Source organism: Pleurodeles waltl, chromosome 11 (genome assembly GCF_031143425.1).
Source record: "Pleurodeles waltl isolate 20211129_DDA chromosome 11, aPleWal1.hap1.20221129, whole genome shotgun sequence".
Lineage (NCBI taxonomy): Eukaryota > Metazoa > Chordata > Amphibia > Caudata > Salamandridae > Pleurodeles > Pleurodeles waltl.
Genome location: NC_090450.1, coordinates 1,026,723,070 through 1,026,740,427, shown reverse-complemented (window position 1 = coordinate 1,026,740,427; position 17,358 = coordinate 1,026,723,070). Strand labels below are relative to the sequence as shown.

General features: G+C 49.7%; 1 protein-coding gene across 3 annotated transcripts in view; it reads right to left on the bottom strand.

Annotated features, from left to right (window-relative positions):
- SCARB1 (scavenger receptor class B member 1) overlaps positions 1–17,358 on the bottom strand; it is a 505,116-nt gene that overhangs the window by 12,652 nt on the left and 475,106 nt on the right. For 2 of the 3 annotated variants that reach the window (XM_069215379.1, XM_069215381.1), the window contains exon 12: positions 530–661. The exons of the other annotated variant lie outside the window; for it this stretch is intronic. In XM_069215379.1, the coding sequence (XP_069071480.1) occupies positions 530–661 (132 nt within the window). The remainder of the gene's footprint in view (positions 1–529; positions 662–17,358) is intronic. 3 annotated transcript variants of the gene reach the window in all.

Genomic DNA, 17,358 nt, shown 5'->3' with positions numbered 1-17,358 from the left:
CGGGCAAACCTGCCAGCAAGGCGGGCAACGTCCTGAGATGGTGCAAAGAGTAAAAGTCCAGAAGAGAAGACCCCAGGGAGGAAAGGGGAGTCCCAGAGGTGTATCTTAAGGGGAGAGGGCAGCCAGGAGGGAGGTGGGTGGCCCATGCCACTTCTATCCTACGGTGGAGATGTGTTATAGGACAGATGAAACACGAAGCGTGACACTATCAGTAACAATTCGTGATTGTGAAAAGAAGGTTAAGAAAAGTAACAGTTTTAGATACAAAATGAATGACAGCTTCTCGTTAGCATCATTTTCCCAACATTGAAAGTCTGGTGAACAGAGATGGCACATGGTCTCAGCATCATTGACAAGGGTTAGCATTGCACCGTGTGTTAGTGGTAGCAGGAGCCAGCTGTCATGTTATAGAGTTAGAAAGCAAAGAACACATTCATCATTGTGCATTTAACATGAGTTTTAGAATTACACATTTGCTTTACTGCCATTGGCTCTCCGGCTGCGTTACCACCATTTACCTGGTACCCACCTAGAGGCTGGCTTCGTGCAGCACTGTCCCATTGGGACTGGGGGCCGCCATGAGTTTCTCAGAGTGGGCCAGCGCCGTCTCCTTACTTTCTCTGCTCTTTTTAGTACTACTCCAAAATAAAAAGCTTTTGTCCTAGAAGATAATCAGGCTAATTAAACATGTTTCTCTGCATCTCAGGTGGTTCAAGTTATCCCAATTGTAGCAGTGTGTACTCTAAAGTAGACAGATTTAACATAAATTTACAAATTAACAGAGGTCAATCCACTTAACAATTTTGTGTCAGCCAATTTACAGATTTAAATATTTATGTTGCATTTAGCTGGAGCTTCAAATCGTTGAGACAATATTTTATCTAACATTTACTACAACTCATATCAGTTTTGGCTTCTGAAGCCAGCCTTAATAACTCTACATTTTGCCTTTTGTCAAAGATTCATCAGTTTATGTGGTTGGAATCAGTCTCTCCTTTCAGTGATAATGAATTAAGACTGTTTTCTCATATAGGAAGACCTCGCAAGGAATTTGTCATGGTGTAGGTTTTATGGCGCCTGGACCTGGTCCCGCTGGTTCTGTCACTATGTAACTTGAACACTGGTGGGCCTCTGATTTACTGAGACCCATGTGCTGGGTAAGGAAAGTCCTTGGTAAGGAAAGTCTCCAGAATGTAGATACAACCAGCTGTGACATGCAGTTGTCACCACACCAACAGAATGCGTTTTCCTAGTGAGACCTCACTCTGTGGCAGGGTGGTTGCCGCAGCGAACCTGTGTGCACCCTTCAATGGACCTGTGTACACCCTTCCATGAACCTGTCTACATCCTTCCATGGCCCTGTGTACACCCTTCCATAAACCTGTGTACACCCTTCCATGAACGTGTGTACACCCTTGCATGAACATGTGTACACCCTTCCATGAAACATTGCACACCCTTCCATGGACCTATGCACACCCTTCCATGGACCTATGCACACCCTTCCATGGACCCGTGTACACCCTTCCATGAACCCGTGTACACCCTTCCATGAACCCGTGTACACCTTCCATAAACCTGTGTACACCCTTCCATGGACCTGTGCACATCCTTCCATGGACCTGTGCACATCCTTCCATGGACCTGTGTACACCCTTCCATGGACCTGTGCACATCCTTCCATGGACCTGTGTACACCCTTCCATGGACCTGTGCACACCCTTCCATGGACCTGTGTACACCCTTCCATGAACCTGTGTACACCCTTCCATGGACCTGTGCACATCCTTCCATGGACCTGTGTACACCCTTCCATGGACCCGTGCACATCCTTCCATGGACCCGTGTACACCCTTCCATGGACCCATGCACATCCTTCCATGAACATGTGCACACCCTTCCATGAACCTGTGTACACCCTTCCATGAACCTGTGTACACCCTTCCATGAACCTGTGTACACCCTTCCATTAACCTGTGTTCACCCTTCCATGAACGTGTGTACACCCTTTCATGAACGTGTGTACACCCTTCCATGGACCTATGCAAACCCTTCCATGGACCCGTGTAACACCCTTCCATGAACCTGTGTACACTCTTCCATAAACCTGCGTACACCCTTCCATGAAACCGTGTAAACTATTGCATGAAACTGTGTAAACCCTTTCTTGAACCCATTTACACCCTTAAATGAACCTGTGTACCCCTTTACATGAACCCGTGTACCCCTTTCCATGAACACCCTTCCATGACTCCCTCTACACCCTTCCATGACTCCCTCTACACCCTTCCATGAACCTGTGTACACCCTTCTATGACCCCCTGTACACCCTTCCAAGGACCTGTGCACACCCTTCCATGGACCTGTGCACACACTTCCATGGACCTGTGTACATCCTTCCATGGCTCTGTGTACATCTGTCCATGGCTCTGTGTACATCTGTCCATGGCTCTGTGTACACCCTTCCATGGACCTGTGTACACCCTTTAATAGACCTGTGTACACCCTTCCATGGCCCTGTGCACATCCTTCCATGGACCTGTGCACACCCTTCCATGGGCCTGTGTACATCCTTCCATGGGCCTGTGTACATCCTTCCATGGACCTGTGCACAACCTTCCAAGGACCTGTGCACACCATTCCATGGAGCTGTGCACACCATTCCATGGACCCGTGTACACCCTTCCATTGACCCGTGACACCCTTCCATGGACCTGTGTACATCTGTTCATGGCTCTGTGTACACCCTTCCATGGACCTGTGCACACCCTTCCAAGGACCTGTGCACAACCTTCCATGGACCTGTGCACAACCTTCCATGGACCTGTGCACACACTTCCATGGACCTGTGCACACACTTCCATGGACCTGTGCACACACTTCCATGAACCTGTGCACACCCTTCCATGGACCTGTGTACACCCTTCCATGGACCTGTACACATCCTTCCATGAACCTGTGTACAGCCTTCCATGAACCTGTGCACATCCTTCCATAAACTTGTGCACATCCTCCATGAACCTGTGCACATCCTTTCATGAACCTGTGTACACTCTTCCATGGACCCGTGTACACCCTTCCATGGACCCGTGTACACCCTTCCATGGACCAGTGTAAACCCTTCCATTGACCTGGGTACAGCCTTCTGTGGCCCTGTGCACATACTTCCATGAACTTGTGTGCACCCTCCATGACCAGCGACAACGGACTGGACGACAGTCCGCTCTGTCAAGCAGAGACCATCAAGAGAAGGATCTCTTACGACTCAAATATTGAATTGCAAATCCAGATTTTCAATGCATACTAAGGAGGCTCTATACAGATTCAAGAACCACCTCTGAGAAAGGGAAACTATATATAACACTGAAGGAAAATTCTGAAAACTAACAAGATCCCGTGGAGGCCCTCGGCAGACCTGCAGTAGCAATGTAACTAACACTACATACAAGGAGGAATACGTGGACCACATAAAGACTAAAAAGGTCCACAACTTTTCGGTTCCTGGTCAGATGCACATCTTCAGTTTGTTGCCACAGTGTCTGGAGCCAGACCCACAGTTGGTTGCTTGGCTCTCCACGGGGCAATTCACTCACAAAGGAGGACTGAGCGCTCCCTACAAAGAGGGAGAGAAGACCAGCTGTATCTCACTCCCAAAGGCAGCGTCTGGGGGTCTGAGCACCAAGGCAGCGTCTGGGGTGTGACCGCCAAGGCAGCATCTCAGGGTGTGAGCCCCAAGGCAGCGTCTGGGGGTGTGAGCTACAAGGCAACTTCTGGGGGTGTGGCCGCCAAGGCAGCCTCTGGGGGTGTGGCCGCCAAGGCAGCCCCTGGAGGTCTGAGCGCCAAGGGAGCCTCTGGGGGTCTGAGCGCCAAGGCAGTGTCTGGGGGTCTGAGCACCAAAGCAGCGTCTGGGGTCTGAGCACCAAAGCAGCATCTGGGGGTCTGAGCCCTACGGCAGCGTCTAAGGGTGTTAGCCCCAAGGCAGCGTCTAGGGGTGTGAGCCCCAAGGCAGCGTCTGGGGGTGTGAGCCCCAAGGCAGCGTCTGGGGGTGTGAGCCCCAAGGCAGCGTCTGGGGGTGTGAGCCCCAAGGCAGCGTCTGGGGGTGTGAGCCCCAAGGCAGCGTCTGGGGGTGTGAGCGCCAAGGCAGCGTCTGGGGGTGTGAGCGCCAAGGCAGTGTTTGGGGGTCTGAGCGCCAAGGCAGCATCTGGGGGTCTGAGCCCAAAGGCAGCGTCTGGGGGTCTGAGCCCAAAGGCAGCGTCTGGGGGTGTGAGCCCCAAGGCAGAGTCTGGGGGTGTGAGCCCCAAGGCAGCGTCTGGGGGTGTGAGCCCCAAGCCAGCGTCTGGGGGTGTGAGCCCCAAGGCAGCGTCTGGGGGTGTGAACCTCAAGGCAGCATCTGGGGGTGTGAGCCCCAAGGCAGCAGCTGGGGGTCTGAGAGCCAAGGCAGCAGCTGAGGGTCTGTGCACCAAGGCAGCATCTGGGGTTGTGAGCCCCGAGGCAACGTCTGAGGGTGTGAGAGCCAAGGCAGCCTCTGGGCGTCTGAGCGCCAAGGAATGGTCCGGGGGTCTGAGCGCCAAGGCAGCCTCTGCAGGTGTGAACGCCAAGGTACAGTACGAAGGGGGGGGAAGGGTTGGATGGTGCCAGAAGCAAACATTGGGCACCACAGCCACATGATTGTCATTTAAGAAGGCCTCAGCAATCAGCAGGTGTCTGTGAAGTGAGTTTCCTAGACAATGAGCAGTCAGAGAAGTGGCTGTTATGTCTGCGGCTGGATCTCATATCTCCTGATAGGACAAGACACAAAAGCCAATCTTGTGCTCCAGGTACCCTTGATAACCATTTGAGGATGGGGTGTGACCAAAAGTCGCCCACTGCCTCACTCTCTCTTGCCTAGAGCCTAACACACAACTATGCACTGTTCCTTTAATTCTGAGATCGCATGGCTTGGATCCGCAGTGGGTGTGACGGGAGGTGATAAGACTACCATGTGGCAGGTCTTCATCTGGCCAATCTCTGTCTGGTCAAGTGCTGACTCCTGGTGGTCAATTTCCCGGCCCTACAGATCAACCAGCCACCTCTTCAAGCACCATTTAGATGTGTATTCAGCATTTCTTCTATCCTCAAACTAAACATATCTGTCATTTTGTAATTCTTTTCAACATTTAAATTTGACAATATTGCTTGATGATTGTAGAACGCCTGAGGATTTTGGAGAGTTTAATCTCAGTCAAAGCTCCCTAGGCTGCAGGTGACTTGAAAAGTTTGCACATTGTCTTCTCGAATATCACACCATGTTTTTTTTTAAAGTAAAGCTGTTATTTTTAATACAAAAAATATATAAAGTTTCATCCTAACTCTAAACAACTCTTCAGTAAAATGCACAAACTCAGCACATTAGCTCACACATTGAACAAGTACAACATATGTAAAAGCAGATGGTTATTTTAACAAAAACAGATGCAAAGGAACAGAACAAAGCATGAACTCAGACAAAATGTTAGGCAGTGACATAAGTATAGTCTGACCTTTGAAGACAGTCAATGAAGTGCACCTGATGCATGGGGAACATTTCCTTTTTCTGCCCTCAGAACCCAAGAGGTGAGAGACTCACGCCAAGCACTGCACACCGAGTCTGCTGCACAGATGGGTTTGGCACATGAGGCTCGCTATTCAATGTTGGCTCTACTGACATGCCCCATCTGGGGTTAGTGGTGCAACGACGCGTCTTCCCACCCCCTGGTAGCAGCTTTAGCTCCACCCATGACATCCGGGAGGATCAGCTCCCTCCATAACAACTGGTAGGATCGGCTCCCTCCTTTGCACCTGGGAGGATCGGCTCCCTCCATAGCACCTGGGAGGATCGGCTCCCTCCATAGTACCTGGCATGATCAGCTCCCCTCATAGCACCTGGCAGGATCAGCTCCCTCCATAGCACCTGGGAGGATCGTCTCCCTCCATAGCACCTGGGAGGATCGGCTCCCTCCACAGCACCTGGGAGGATCGGCTCCCTCCATAGCACCTGGGAGGATCTGCTCCCTCCATAGCACCTGGGAGGATCGGCTCCCTCCACAGCACCTAGGAGGATCGGCTCCCTCCATAGCACCTGGGAGGATCGGCTCCCTCCATAGCACCTGGCAGGATCGGCTCCCTCCATAGTACCTGGCAGGATCGGCTCCCTCCATAGCACCTGGAAGGATACGCTCCCTCCATAGCACCTGGCAGGATCGTCTCCCTCCATAGCACCTGGGAGGATCGGCTCCCTCCATAGCACCTGGCAGGATCGGCTCTCTCCACAGCTCCTGGCAGGATCGGCTCCCTCCACAGCACCTGGCAGGAGCGGCTCCCTCCACAGCACCTGGCAGGAGCGGCGCCCTCCACAGCACCTGGCAGGAGCGGCGCCCTCCACAGCACCTGGCAGGAGCGGCGCCCTCCACAGCACCTGGCAGGATCGGCTCCACCTGCTGCCCTGACAGTTACAGCTCTAACTAAAGCACCTAGCAGTTTCAGCTGCACCTATAGTGCCTGACATCTTCAGCTCCACCGATAGCGTCTGACATCTATAGCCCCACCTATAACATGCAACAGTTACAGCTCCACCTATAGCTCCCAACATCTATAGTCCCACCTATAACACGCGACAGAGCTCAACCTATAGCATCTGACATATACATCTCCACCTATATGGCTCAGCAGTTAGAGCTCCACCTATAGCGTCTGACATCTACAGCTCCACCCATAGCACCTGGCATTCGACAGCTCCACCTATAGCGCATAGCATCTACAACTCCACTTTTAGTGTCCTACGTCACAGCTCCACCTATAGCGCCCTACAGTTACATCTCCACTTATAGTGCCCCCCAGTTACAGCTCCACCTATAGCGCCCCGTTACAGCTCCACCTATAGCGCCCCAGTTACAGCTCCACCTATAGCGCCCCAGTTACAGCTCCACCTATAGTGCCCCAGTTACAGCTCCACTTATAGCGCCCTACAGATATAGCTCCGCCTATAGCACCCCACGATTACAGCTCACCTATAGCACCCACAGTTACAGCTCCACCTATAGCGCCCCACAGTTACAGCTCCACCTATAGCACCCTACAGTTACAGCTCCACCTACAGCGTCCTACAGTTACAGCTCCACCTATAGCGCCCCAGTTACAGCTCCACCTATAACGCCCCAGTAACAGCTCCATTTATAGCGCCCCACAGTTACAGCTCCTCTTATAGCACATAGCAGTTACAGCTCCACCTATAGCTCCCTACAGTTACAGCTCCACCTATAGCGCCCCACAGTTACAGCTCCACTTATAGCACTCAGCAGTTACAGCTCCATCTTTAGTGCCCAACAGTTACAGCTCCACCTATAGTGTCCCAGTTACAGCTCCACCTATAGCGCCCCACAGTTACAGCTCCACCTATTGTGCCCTGCAGTTACAGCTCCACCTATAGCATCCCACAGTTACAGCTCCACCTATAGTGCCCCACAGTTACAGCTCCACCTATAGCACTCAGCAGTTACAGCTCCACTTATAGCACCCCACAGTTACAGCTCCACCTATAGCACCCTCAGTTACGGCTTCACATATAGCGCCCCACAGTTACAGATCCACCTATAGCACCCTACAGTTATGGATTCACCTGTAGCGGCCCGCAGTTACAGCTCCATCTATAGCGCCCCACAGTTACAGCTCCACCTATAGCGCCCCACAGTTACAGCTCCACCTATAGCACTCAGCAGTTACAGCTCCAATTATAGCGCCCCACAGTTACAGATCCACCTATAGCGCCCCATAGTTACAGCTCCACCTATAGCGCCCCATAGTTACAGCTCCACCTATAGCGCCCCAGTTACAGCTCCACTTATAGCACCCTACAGATACAACTCCACCTATAGCGCCCCACAGTTACAGCTGCACCTATTGCGCCCCAGTTACAGCTCCACCTATTGCGTCCCACAGTTACAGCTCCAACTATTTTCCCCTACATGTACAGCTCCACTTATAGCGCCCTACAGTTACAGCTCCACCTATAGCACCCCAGTTACAGCTCCACCTATAGCGCCCCACAGTTACAGCTCAACTTATAGCACTCAGCAGTTACAGCTCCACCTATAGCACTCAGCAGTTACAGCTCCACCTATAGCGCCCCACAGTTACAGCTCCACCTATAGCACTCAGCAGTTACAGCTCCACTTATAGCACCCCACAGTTACAGCTTCACCTATAGCGCCCTACAGTTACAGCTCCACCTATAGCACCCTACAGTTACAGGGCCACCTATAGCGCCCTACAGTTACAGCTTCACTCATAACTCCCAACAATTAGAGCTCCACCTATAACACTCAAGCAAGTTGCTATGGATATCTGGGAAAGGGATCCAGGTGCCCTGAAGCGCATCCGTCCAAACACCATGTCATTTGTCAATGAGGTGGATGTCAATGGAAAGAGTTCTTCCGCTAATGAATGCTATCACCTACGGGACTGTGGTTGAAAGAAAGTAACTCAAACCTACGAGAATATCCATGGTACAATTGGACCTGGTAGTCAGCAGGAATTACATGACGCACCCCCTTGCCAGGTTATGTTACACTTCAGCAACAAGATGGCTATGAACAATATCTGGTGCGAGAAAAACAAGTTGCCATCAGTTGGTTGAGGCTGGGCTAGCATCAAGCCCGGAAGCCTCCATAGTCTGGACAAGGTTAGCTGACCCGAGCACGGATTGCACCTCTTCTGTAGAAGAAACCTGGGTTCACTCCTGGAGTGTAGGGACCAGGGGAGAGTAGGACAGTGCACATCAGGACAGGTGGCATTGGTGCCCATTGTCCAACTTCAGAGGAAGTTGAGGTGTTGGAGTCTGGGTCACTGCAGGAGTTGTTAGCTGGTGGGAAGAGGAATGCCACACAGAAAGGGTGTCCTATTATACTGGGCTTTCGCAAGTTAGCTCAGGAAGTTGCTGCATCTGGAGTGGTTGGCACACAGAGTGGTCTGGGAGAACAGGCTGCTGTACTTTGAACTTGTGAATCCAGAACCTAGAGCTTGAAGAAGGGTGATTGTCCTGCAAGGACACACACATTTTCTGTTGTTGCTAGCCACGGTGTACGCCTAGCAGGACACCAGAGTATCAAGAAGACCAAGGAAAAGTTGGAAAGCTTGTTCTTCCACCTAGCTATCGGACAATATGTGCATATGTACATCCCTGTACACAGAACTTCCCTGACTTTGGAGGACAAAGCAAGGTGATGTTGGTACCTGTGCTGGGAAATGCATGAGGACTGACCACTCAATGTTTTTCATTTTCTCTTCTCTGTAAACAGAGCTTCTCATCTGCTAGCTGCAGTTGGAGGGAGCTCCTCAGAGGCCTACATAGCCTGAAGGCACTAGTCAAACCCTGGTATGTTCACTTCGTTTGCACATGGGATGCGACCCAGGATAAACCATTCCTGATATTCCTGAAGTTATTAACAGCCTGCATTGTCCCTGTGGGAATATCAGGGAATGACATGATTGATTTACAACTAGACCTAAACTTGTTAATGCCACTGAAGGGCCAGCGGTGAATGAATGTGTCTAAATATAGGGGGCCAGGTACAACATGCGCAAACTACAAAGAGGGAACTTTACGCGCAGCGCAGGTCCTTTGGGTGGCCGGTAAAGCATCCAATTCAATTCAATCAATCTTCATTCGCCCATTATTTTCAGCCATAAAATAATACAATTTACAAAGTTAAAAAAGGAATTTAGAATACATGCAGATAAATATTATAACATCCATCACAACGTCTTTGTAATCATAATCAAGTTAGGTGCATTCGTGAATAAGTTAAAATCACCTCAAAATTTGCCAAAATGTCAGCATTCCCAAATGTTTAAAGTGCATATGCTTTCCTTATATAAAAGGTGCCTCTAATGTAACTGTACTGCAGCACAAACATTCATGGTAGTCAGGCATTGTAAATAATCTCGCCCCTCCCTAGAAGATACAAAGTCCTTATTCTGCAGGACAGGATGAAGAGATATCAATCTAGGGCAGATATTGGGTGCGCAGATGAACACAAAGGTGCAGCCGGTTGTGCGGAGGGCCCGTTCCACGGGGGGGGGGGGGGGGGGGCGAGCTGCAGACCCGGAAGGGCAGGGTTGTGTTCGGCTTTAATCTAGTGAGACGTGCGCCGGCCTCTGCCCCCGCCGCTTGGAACATCTAAATATAGACCCTCACTGCCCCCATTTTAGTTGCTCTTTGCGCTTTTAATCGATCCCATTTCTATTAGAATCAAATGAAATACCCGTGTAGTTTTTGTTTTATGGGCCACATGACATCTGGTTTTTGACAAGTGACTTCTGGTGGTTCACCTGATGTTTGAGTCCTATCATAAAATTGTTAAAAGCATCAATCGTCTTTTGCAATCCGTTTGCTGCACGCGCCAAAAGAACAGCGTCATCCACGTACAGCAAAACCGGTGCTGGCTGGTTACCAATCTCGGGTACATCTTTAGTATATTCCCGCAGAGCTACATCCATAGAATGAATATAAAATAAAAATAAGAAAGGGGCGAGTATGCAGCCCTGCCTTACTCCCCTGGCCACTCTAACTGTGCAGTCACCCTCCCTAGAATAAGGAACTCTGATGCTTGTTCCCTGATTGGTCCGTTTTATAAGATCTAAAAAGGGGGGATCATTACCGGTTTGCTCCATCACAGCCCACAACGACTCTATCTGCCATATCAAAGGAGCAGGATTGATCTATGGATGCCCTTCACCGTCACATATTTACCCCAAATTAATGTAAGATTCAACGCCCAGTCCATTGTTCCCGTACCCTTCCAAAATCCATACTGCATCGGGCTAAAACATGAATTTTCCTCTGCCCAGGTTTCTAATTTCCCCAGAATAATCGGACCCAGGATCTTCATGGCTGAATCGATTAACGATATTGGTCGCTAACACGTAGGTGAGGTCCGGTCGCCTTTCTTATTAAAGGGGACTATTACGGATTCTCTCCAAGAAACAGGCGGGCCATACTTTACTGCTGGTGATCAATGGGTCCCAACAATCTACGTTGATTTTAAACAAGTCTACTGGACCCCGTCAGGGCTAGGACTTTACCCACCGTTACACTCCCAAACGCTTTTACTGCAGAGGGTAAGTCCCATCCTTCCTCTCCTTGGGGGCCACATTCTTCACTCCTGATGCTTCCATCACTGCCTGGGTTAAAAACTGCAGAAAAATGCTCAACCCATTCTTGTTCTGTAATGTCATATGTGATCCCATCAGATTTTTTTGTCTGAAAAAAGGGTCGATTTACAATATTCCAAAATAACTTGGAATCTTTGAGTTGGGCAACCTTTGGCGGATCTTCCCATGCCCTGGACCTGATCGCCTGCCTCCTCTGTTTAAGTGCTTGGGTATTTAAATCGCGCCAATCTAATATCCTTACCAATCCGTGGGACACTATGAGTAGCCAACATGAGGGCTCGGAGGCAATTGTCAATCATGCAAAAACCAAGAAGAGGATGGGTAACCCTTAAGGGGTCTTTTGGAGGTTAGGCCCCCTGCTATGGGTTTACAGAAGCCATCCAAATGTCCTAGGATATTAGTTAGGTTATCTGACACTAAAAGGCAGCCCATAGTGCTCCTGCAATTGTTTGAGATTCCTTTCCGAGAAAGGAACGTGGATCAATAGACCCTCCCATTTTAAACGAACCCCCCTATTTACCACATGACTTACCAGGGTTATAATTTTCCCCGTTGGTCTGTCGAGATAAAAAAAGTGGAGATTTAGGCTCACTGGGTTATGGTCGTAAAAGGGAGAGTTGGGACATCATAAACCACAAGATAGTCGGCCAAATCCCTTGATATCAAAACAAAATCTATTATGGAGCCGCGTCCTCAGCCTGTAAAGGTGGGAGGGTGGTACTTACCCTGCCCTTGAACATCTGATGAGAACCTTAAATTTAATGCTAAAATAAAGTAGTTAAGAGATTCTCCTTAGCGTGTATGCACAAAATGACCAATTTCTTCTTCTAGAATGTCAGTAACTCCACATATACGTTCCCCATCACGAGGGCCCTTGTTAATGTTAAAATCACGCGCGCAGATGATTGAATTATAAACGTTCTCCTTATCAATGAGGTCTAAAAAATTAACTGGGCCTAACTCTTCCATAATATGAGTAGGTTGTCATGTGAAAAAAATAAAATGAAAGTTTACCAAGAGGAAATTAAATTTACTAGAAGAGTGACATTTTAAAATCTGAATATAGGGCAGTGGTTCCCAAACTTTTTCGATCCCTGGCTCCCTTGACCTATTGGCCGTGTTGGCCACGGCTCCCCATAATGTAACTTTTTTTTGGCGGGTGGGGGAACATAATCCCAGCCTGTACCTGTACCTACACATTACAGTTTGTCTTCTTTATTCTCTCCTTCAGGTTGCTGAAACCCATTTATTGGAAACTGTTTTTGTTCTTTGGTCATAGGGATATTATTAATGGTACTTTGGCGCCCTCCGCTGGTCACAATAATTAATGCAGGGGGTTTTGTTTCCAATATCACGATGAAAAGCTGCCGATTCAAAGCACCTCCGAGTGGTTTCCAGACTGTGTGCGGCGCCCCTGGCTAGTTTTGAGGGCGCACCAGGGAGCCGCGGCGCACAGTTTGGGAACCACTGATAAGGGGGGTTGAAATAGTTTGTTTAATCTTCAGGTGCATCGGGGAACTTGCTACAAAGAGAGCCAGGCCCTCCTCACTCTACCCGCTGCCACCGGAGTTGCTTCAAGACAGTAAGACTTAAATCCATTTAAAACAATATTTTCAATAGGTGAGGTCTCCTGGCAACACATCACGTCATAGTTCCCAATATAGGACAACCAGTCCTCATTTTGAAGCTTATTCTTCACACCACAATATTCCATGACAGTAGATGCAAACCTTTATCCTTACCATTAACTCCAGGTATGTCCAAACTGATTACAGAGCAATCTTGGGGAACAGCTCGTCAGTCCTAGGTATTTCCATCTTTGTCCAATGGGCTCAATGATTCGCAAGCTATTTCCTGGGAGAATCATTCGTTTCCACCCAAATCACTTAATGCACTAAATTGGTGTGCAGTTAAAAATGGAAAAGTTGCATTCCTACTGTTCTGGATGGCGTTGAAAGCCTTTGTGCCTCTTGAGAGGTTGGCTGTAAATGTCTGTAAAAATAGCCTAATGGTAAAATCAATAAGGGGATCAGGCTTTATCAAACCTAAGCGCACCTGAGACAATATATCCCCTCAACCCTATGCTTACGAAAATGTACAATCACTGTGTACCCAGTATAGTTCCTTTCCAATGGTCCACTCCCACCCACTCTCCTTGCAATCAATGAAAATCTCACTTTCCAGGTCCCATGGAGGATTCACCATACGCTTCAACCCAAGCAGCACCTTATTCTTGAGTGATTCAGAGGTTTCCTGGGTACCTGCGGCAGGCTTGTCACATTTGCCAGAATAATAACAAAAGGACATGACGCAGGGGCAGGTTTATCATAGGCAATCACTTGTTTCAGTCAAGTTGTTACCTCTCTTGGGTGGCCTAGGACTGCTTGGAACAAATGGAGTCAGATAGGGTGCTGAGGACTGAGGAGGGCGGAAATTGTTTGGTAACTGTATACACTGTACTGAATTCCCAGCTCCATGCTGGGGCCCCTGTTGCTCACTTCAGGTGAACTATTCTGGCCAGTTTGTGGATGAATAATTTCTATTTCAGAAGCCCGTAAATTCCCATCTCCTAAGGGCTGTGGTCCAAGCTGTGCTGTAAGGGCCCCTCGTTTGGGATAGATACATCAACATTTGATTTTACAAGTTGGACCAAATGTGCCAGAGCCGCTTCAATGCTGGACAGTCTTTCCCACAAAAGTGGAAGCTTAATGTCCAATGTATCACATACAACTTCTCAAGTAGTCCCACTGGACATCCAAAAGAACGGGTGGTTGAGCTCATTCCATGCGCCCACCTTTATTTCCTCGAGAAGGCTCATTCTTAGGTGTGCTCTTTCGCCTCTTAGCTGACCTGACCACTACTCTCTCTTGTTCAGACGAGACGCAGGCTTGCGGGATACCCGCGGGGGTTATTAGGGTCACGTCCTCCCTCTGTATGGTGTTAGCTGCCACCAGCCCTCCAGTGATAGCCTTCTAAACCTTGACTTTCCTCTGACAAATCTGGGACCTTGCTAATAACAGCAGATGATTCATTTGGTAAGGAATTGTTTGCCCCCAAGATATTGCTCGTAGCTGGAGTAGGAAGTAACAAAGGTGGGGCCAAGAGGTCTTACGAGATAAATGGCTCAAAATGAAAAATGATTGACTGTTGCACCTGAAAGCTTTGGCTGCAAAACTGGTCCTCCTCCCGGAATGGCCTTCCTTTTCACCCTGATCCCTGTATTAGAGGGCTCAGCAATTAAAAAGTTAAACCACAGACCAAGGTGGAGGAGCCCGGCCCAGTCTCTTCCGGTCTATGATGGGCTCAGACGGACCCGGTCTTGGCCCAGTCTTCTCCCGGGCACGCCCCATACTGCTGGAGCACGACCGGGCCTAAAAAGCACGTTTGGACCCGTCCTGGTGCTAAGGAGGCTGGGGGGGGGAAGGCCCACCCTAGCTACACTGGCCCAATGCAGTCTCCTGCCAGGTTGCAATTAGCGCATATAACAAATGTCTCCATTCTGCTGGAGCACAACTGCAGCTAAAAAGCACATCAGGGTCCGCCCTGGTGCTGAGGAGGCTGGGGGATGAAGGCCCACCCGAGTCGCACTGGTCCAATGCAAAGTCTATTGAAAGATTCTCCAACGGGGGCCTTGGACCTCGCTAAGTTAAAGAATGTTAAGGAACTGCCCGGTACCGCAGCAGCTGGAGAGTGCACATGCTGTGGAACTGCCACAGCGGCTAGAGAGTGCACATACTGTGGAACTTCCTGGTACCGCAGCAGCTAGAGAGTGCACGTGCTGTGGAACTGCCTGGTACCACAGCAGCTAGAGAGTGCATATACTGTGGAACTGCCTGGTACCGCAGCAGCTGGAGAGTGCACATGCTGTGGAACTGCCTGGTACCGCAGAAGCTGGAGAGTGCACATACTGTGGAACTGCCTGGTACCGCAGCAGCTAGAGAGTGCACATGCTGTGTAACTGCAGCAGCTGGAGAGTGCACATGCTGTGGAACTGCCTGGTACCACAGCAGCTAGAGAGTGCATATATATACTGTGGAAATGCCTGGTACCGCAGCAGCTGGAGAGTGCACATGCTGTGTAACTGCAGCAGCTGGAGAGTGCACATGCTGTGGAACTGCCTGGTACCACAGCAGCTAGAGAGTGCATATATATACTGTGGAAATGCCTGGTACCGCAGCAGCTGGAGAGTGCACATGCTGTGGAACTGCCTGGTACCGCAGAATCTGGAGAGTGCATATACTGTGGAACTACCTGGCACCGCAGCAGCTGGAGAGTTCACATGCTGTGGAACTGCCTGGTACCGCAGCAGCTAAAGTGCACATGCTGTGGAACTGCCGCAGATGAGTTCTGGGCAAACTGAAAACTTGCCTGCTCTGAAAAAATAAAACAAAAACATTTCATTTTTTGTTTTTGAAATGCATCTCGTTTTCCTCTAAGGAAAACGGGCTGCATTAAAAAAAATACTGCTTTATTTAAAAGCAGTCACAGACATGGTGGTCTGTCGTCTCCAGCAGGCCACCATCCCTGTGAGGGCGGCCATTCCCAAGGGGGTCGCAAATTGCGGCCTACCTCATGAATATTCATGAGGTAGGTCATTTGCAACCCCTGTGTGAATCGCACTGTTGAACATAAGGTTTTGCGAGTCGCAAATCCTATATTTCGTCCATGTAGCCCTTGGTGTCTTAGCAGACAATCTTGTACATACAGATGGAAACCAGGTCCGTTAGATCTTATTAAAGACCGCAAAGCCTTGTCTGTTCCAATGTAGGTTCCCTTAACATTGCAGCTATGACACGTGTCCTCGTCACCCTCCGGGCGGCGCATTCATCACTTCATGGAAGTGAGATAGGAGCAGTCACTGCGTGAACCAAACAGCAGCTCTGGCTTTCGTTTTAGTTGACAAACCTCTGCGTTAATGTAGGTGGGAGGCTGTGTGGTCTGACTCCGTTACAGATGCAGAGTCCACAGACGAGGGCCTGGCCCCAGCATGGCAGAAGGCACTGGCAATCCGCAGACCCATCAACCCAACCCCGAGGGCAAGGCTGTGGCACAGAAACTGCTGCCAATCTTTCCAGAGCTCACACGTGACCTTTACCACTGGACAAGGCTGCGAACGATAGCACTGTCCACGAGAAAGCCATTAATGCTCAGGCGATAGGGAGTTCCGAGAAATGCAGAACAAACATTGCTGCCAAGGAGATCAAGGCCAGAATACAGCATCCTGTGCAAAACCAAGGTGCGTCCAATCACCGCATGCACCCTCCCCTCCCATGAGCCCTCAGGGTGCGCACAGCGAGCGATGCGCTCTGCAGAGACTTTCTCAACGTGGACATGGCATCCTTGAGAAGTCACATCTCTCAACCACAGAGCGCAGAGGCGAGGGCAGGCCTCCTGGCAGACCTTCAGGTCCAAAGAAGCCAACATCTCCAGAAAGGAGGAAGGCTGCTCGGTGCTGCCCGGCGGGCTCTGCGTGTGTACTCAATGGCTTTAGCAAGAATCAGACGTCTTGATGGATGGGTCCAACCCCCAGTAATGACTGTCCATTCTCTTCAGGGTGTTGAATGTGTCCTTTTAGGCTTCAGAACTCCCTAAAGCGTGTTCACAAATATCTATTTACTAATATAAAGACAAGTGAGTTGGGGAATGTAGAACATTGGAGAGCCATGTTTGGTCTGTGTTAGATGGGTGCGTCCTCCGTGGGGGCTCCGCCCCTCACATCCCATGACCTGTGGTTATTTCAATAGTCTAATTGTCAACAAAACTGTCTAAAGGGCAGATCGAGCTGGAGAGTTTGCACCTCGTGCTGACATTTAACAGTCCTTCAATACCACCACCAGGATTCAGCATGTACTCCGGACGCTGCACCAAGCGGGCACCAGATAAAGCTCAATGGGGCACAAAACTCAGACAAAGTCCTACAAACGGCGTAAGCAGGCATCACAGCAAGACTGGAGGAGGCGATAACATCATCAGTTTCTAAGACAGTCTTCAGTAGTGACCTATTGCCAGTCCCTGACATGCGGCAACGGGTCTTCAACCCTCCTCGTACGATGGATGGAATGACCTGCTGGAGCAATTGCCAATGAGGCCTTCCTTCTGCCTGGCCATCAAAGATACACTAATGAGCAGCTGGCAGAACAAAACAAAAGGTAGAAATGTGCCCTTTCTTGC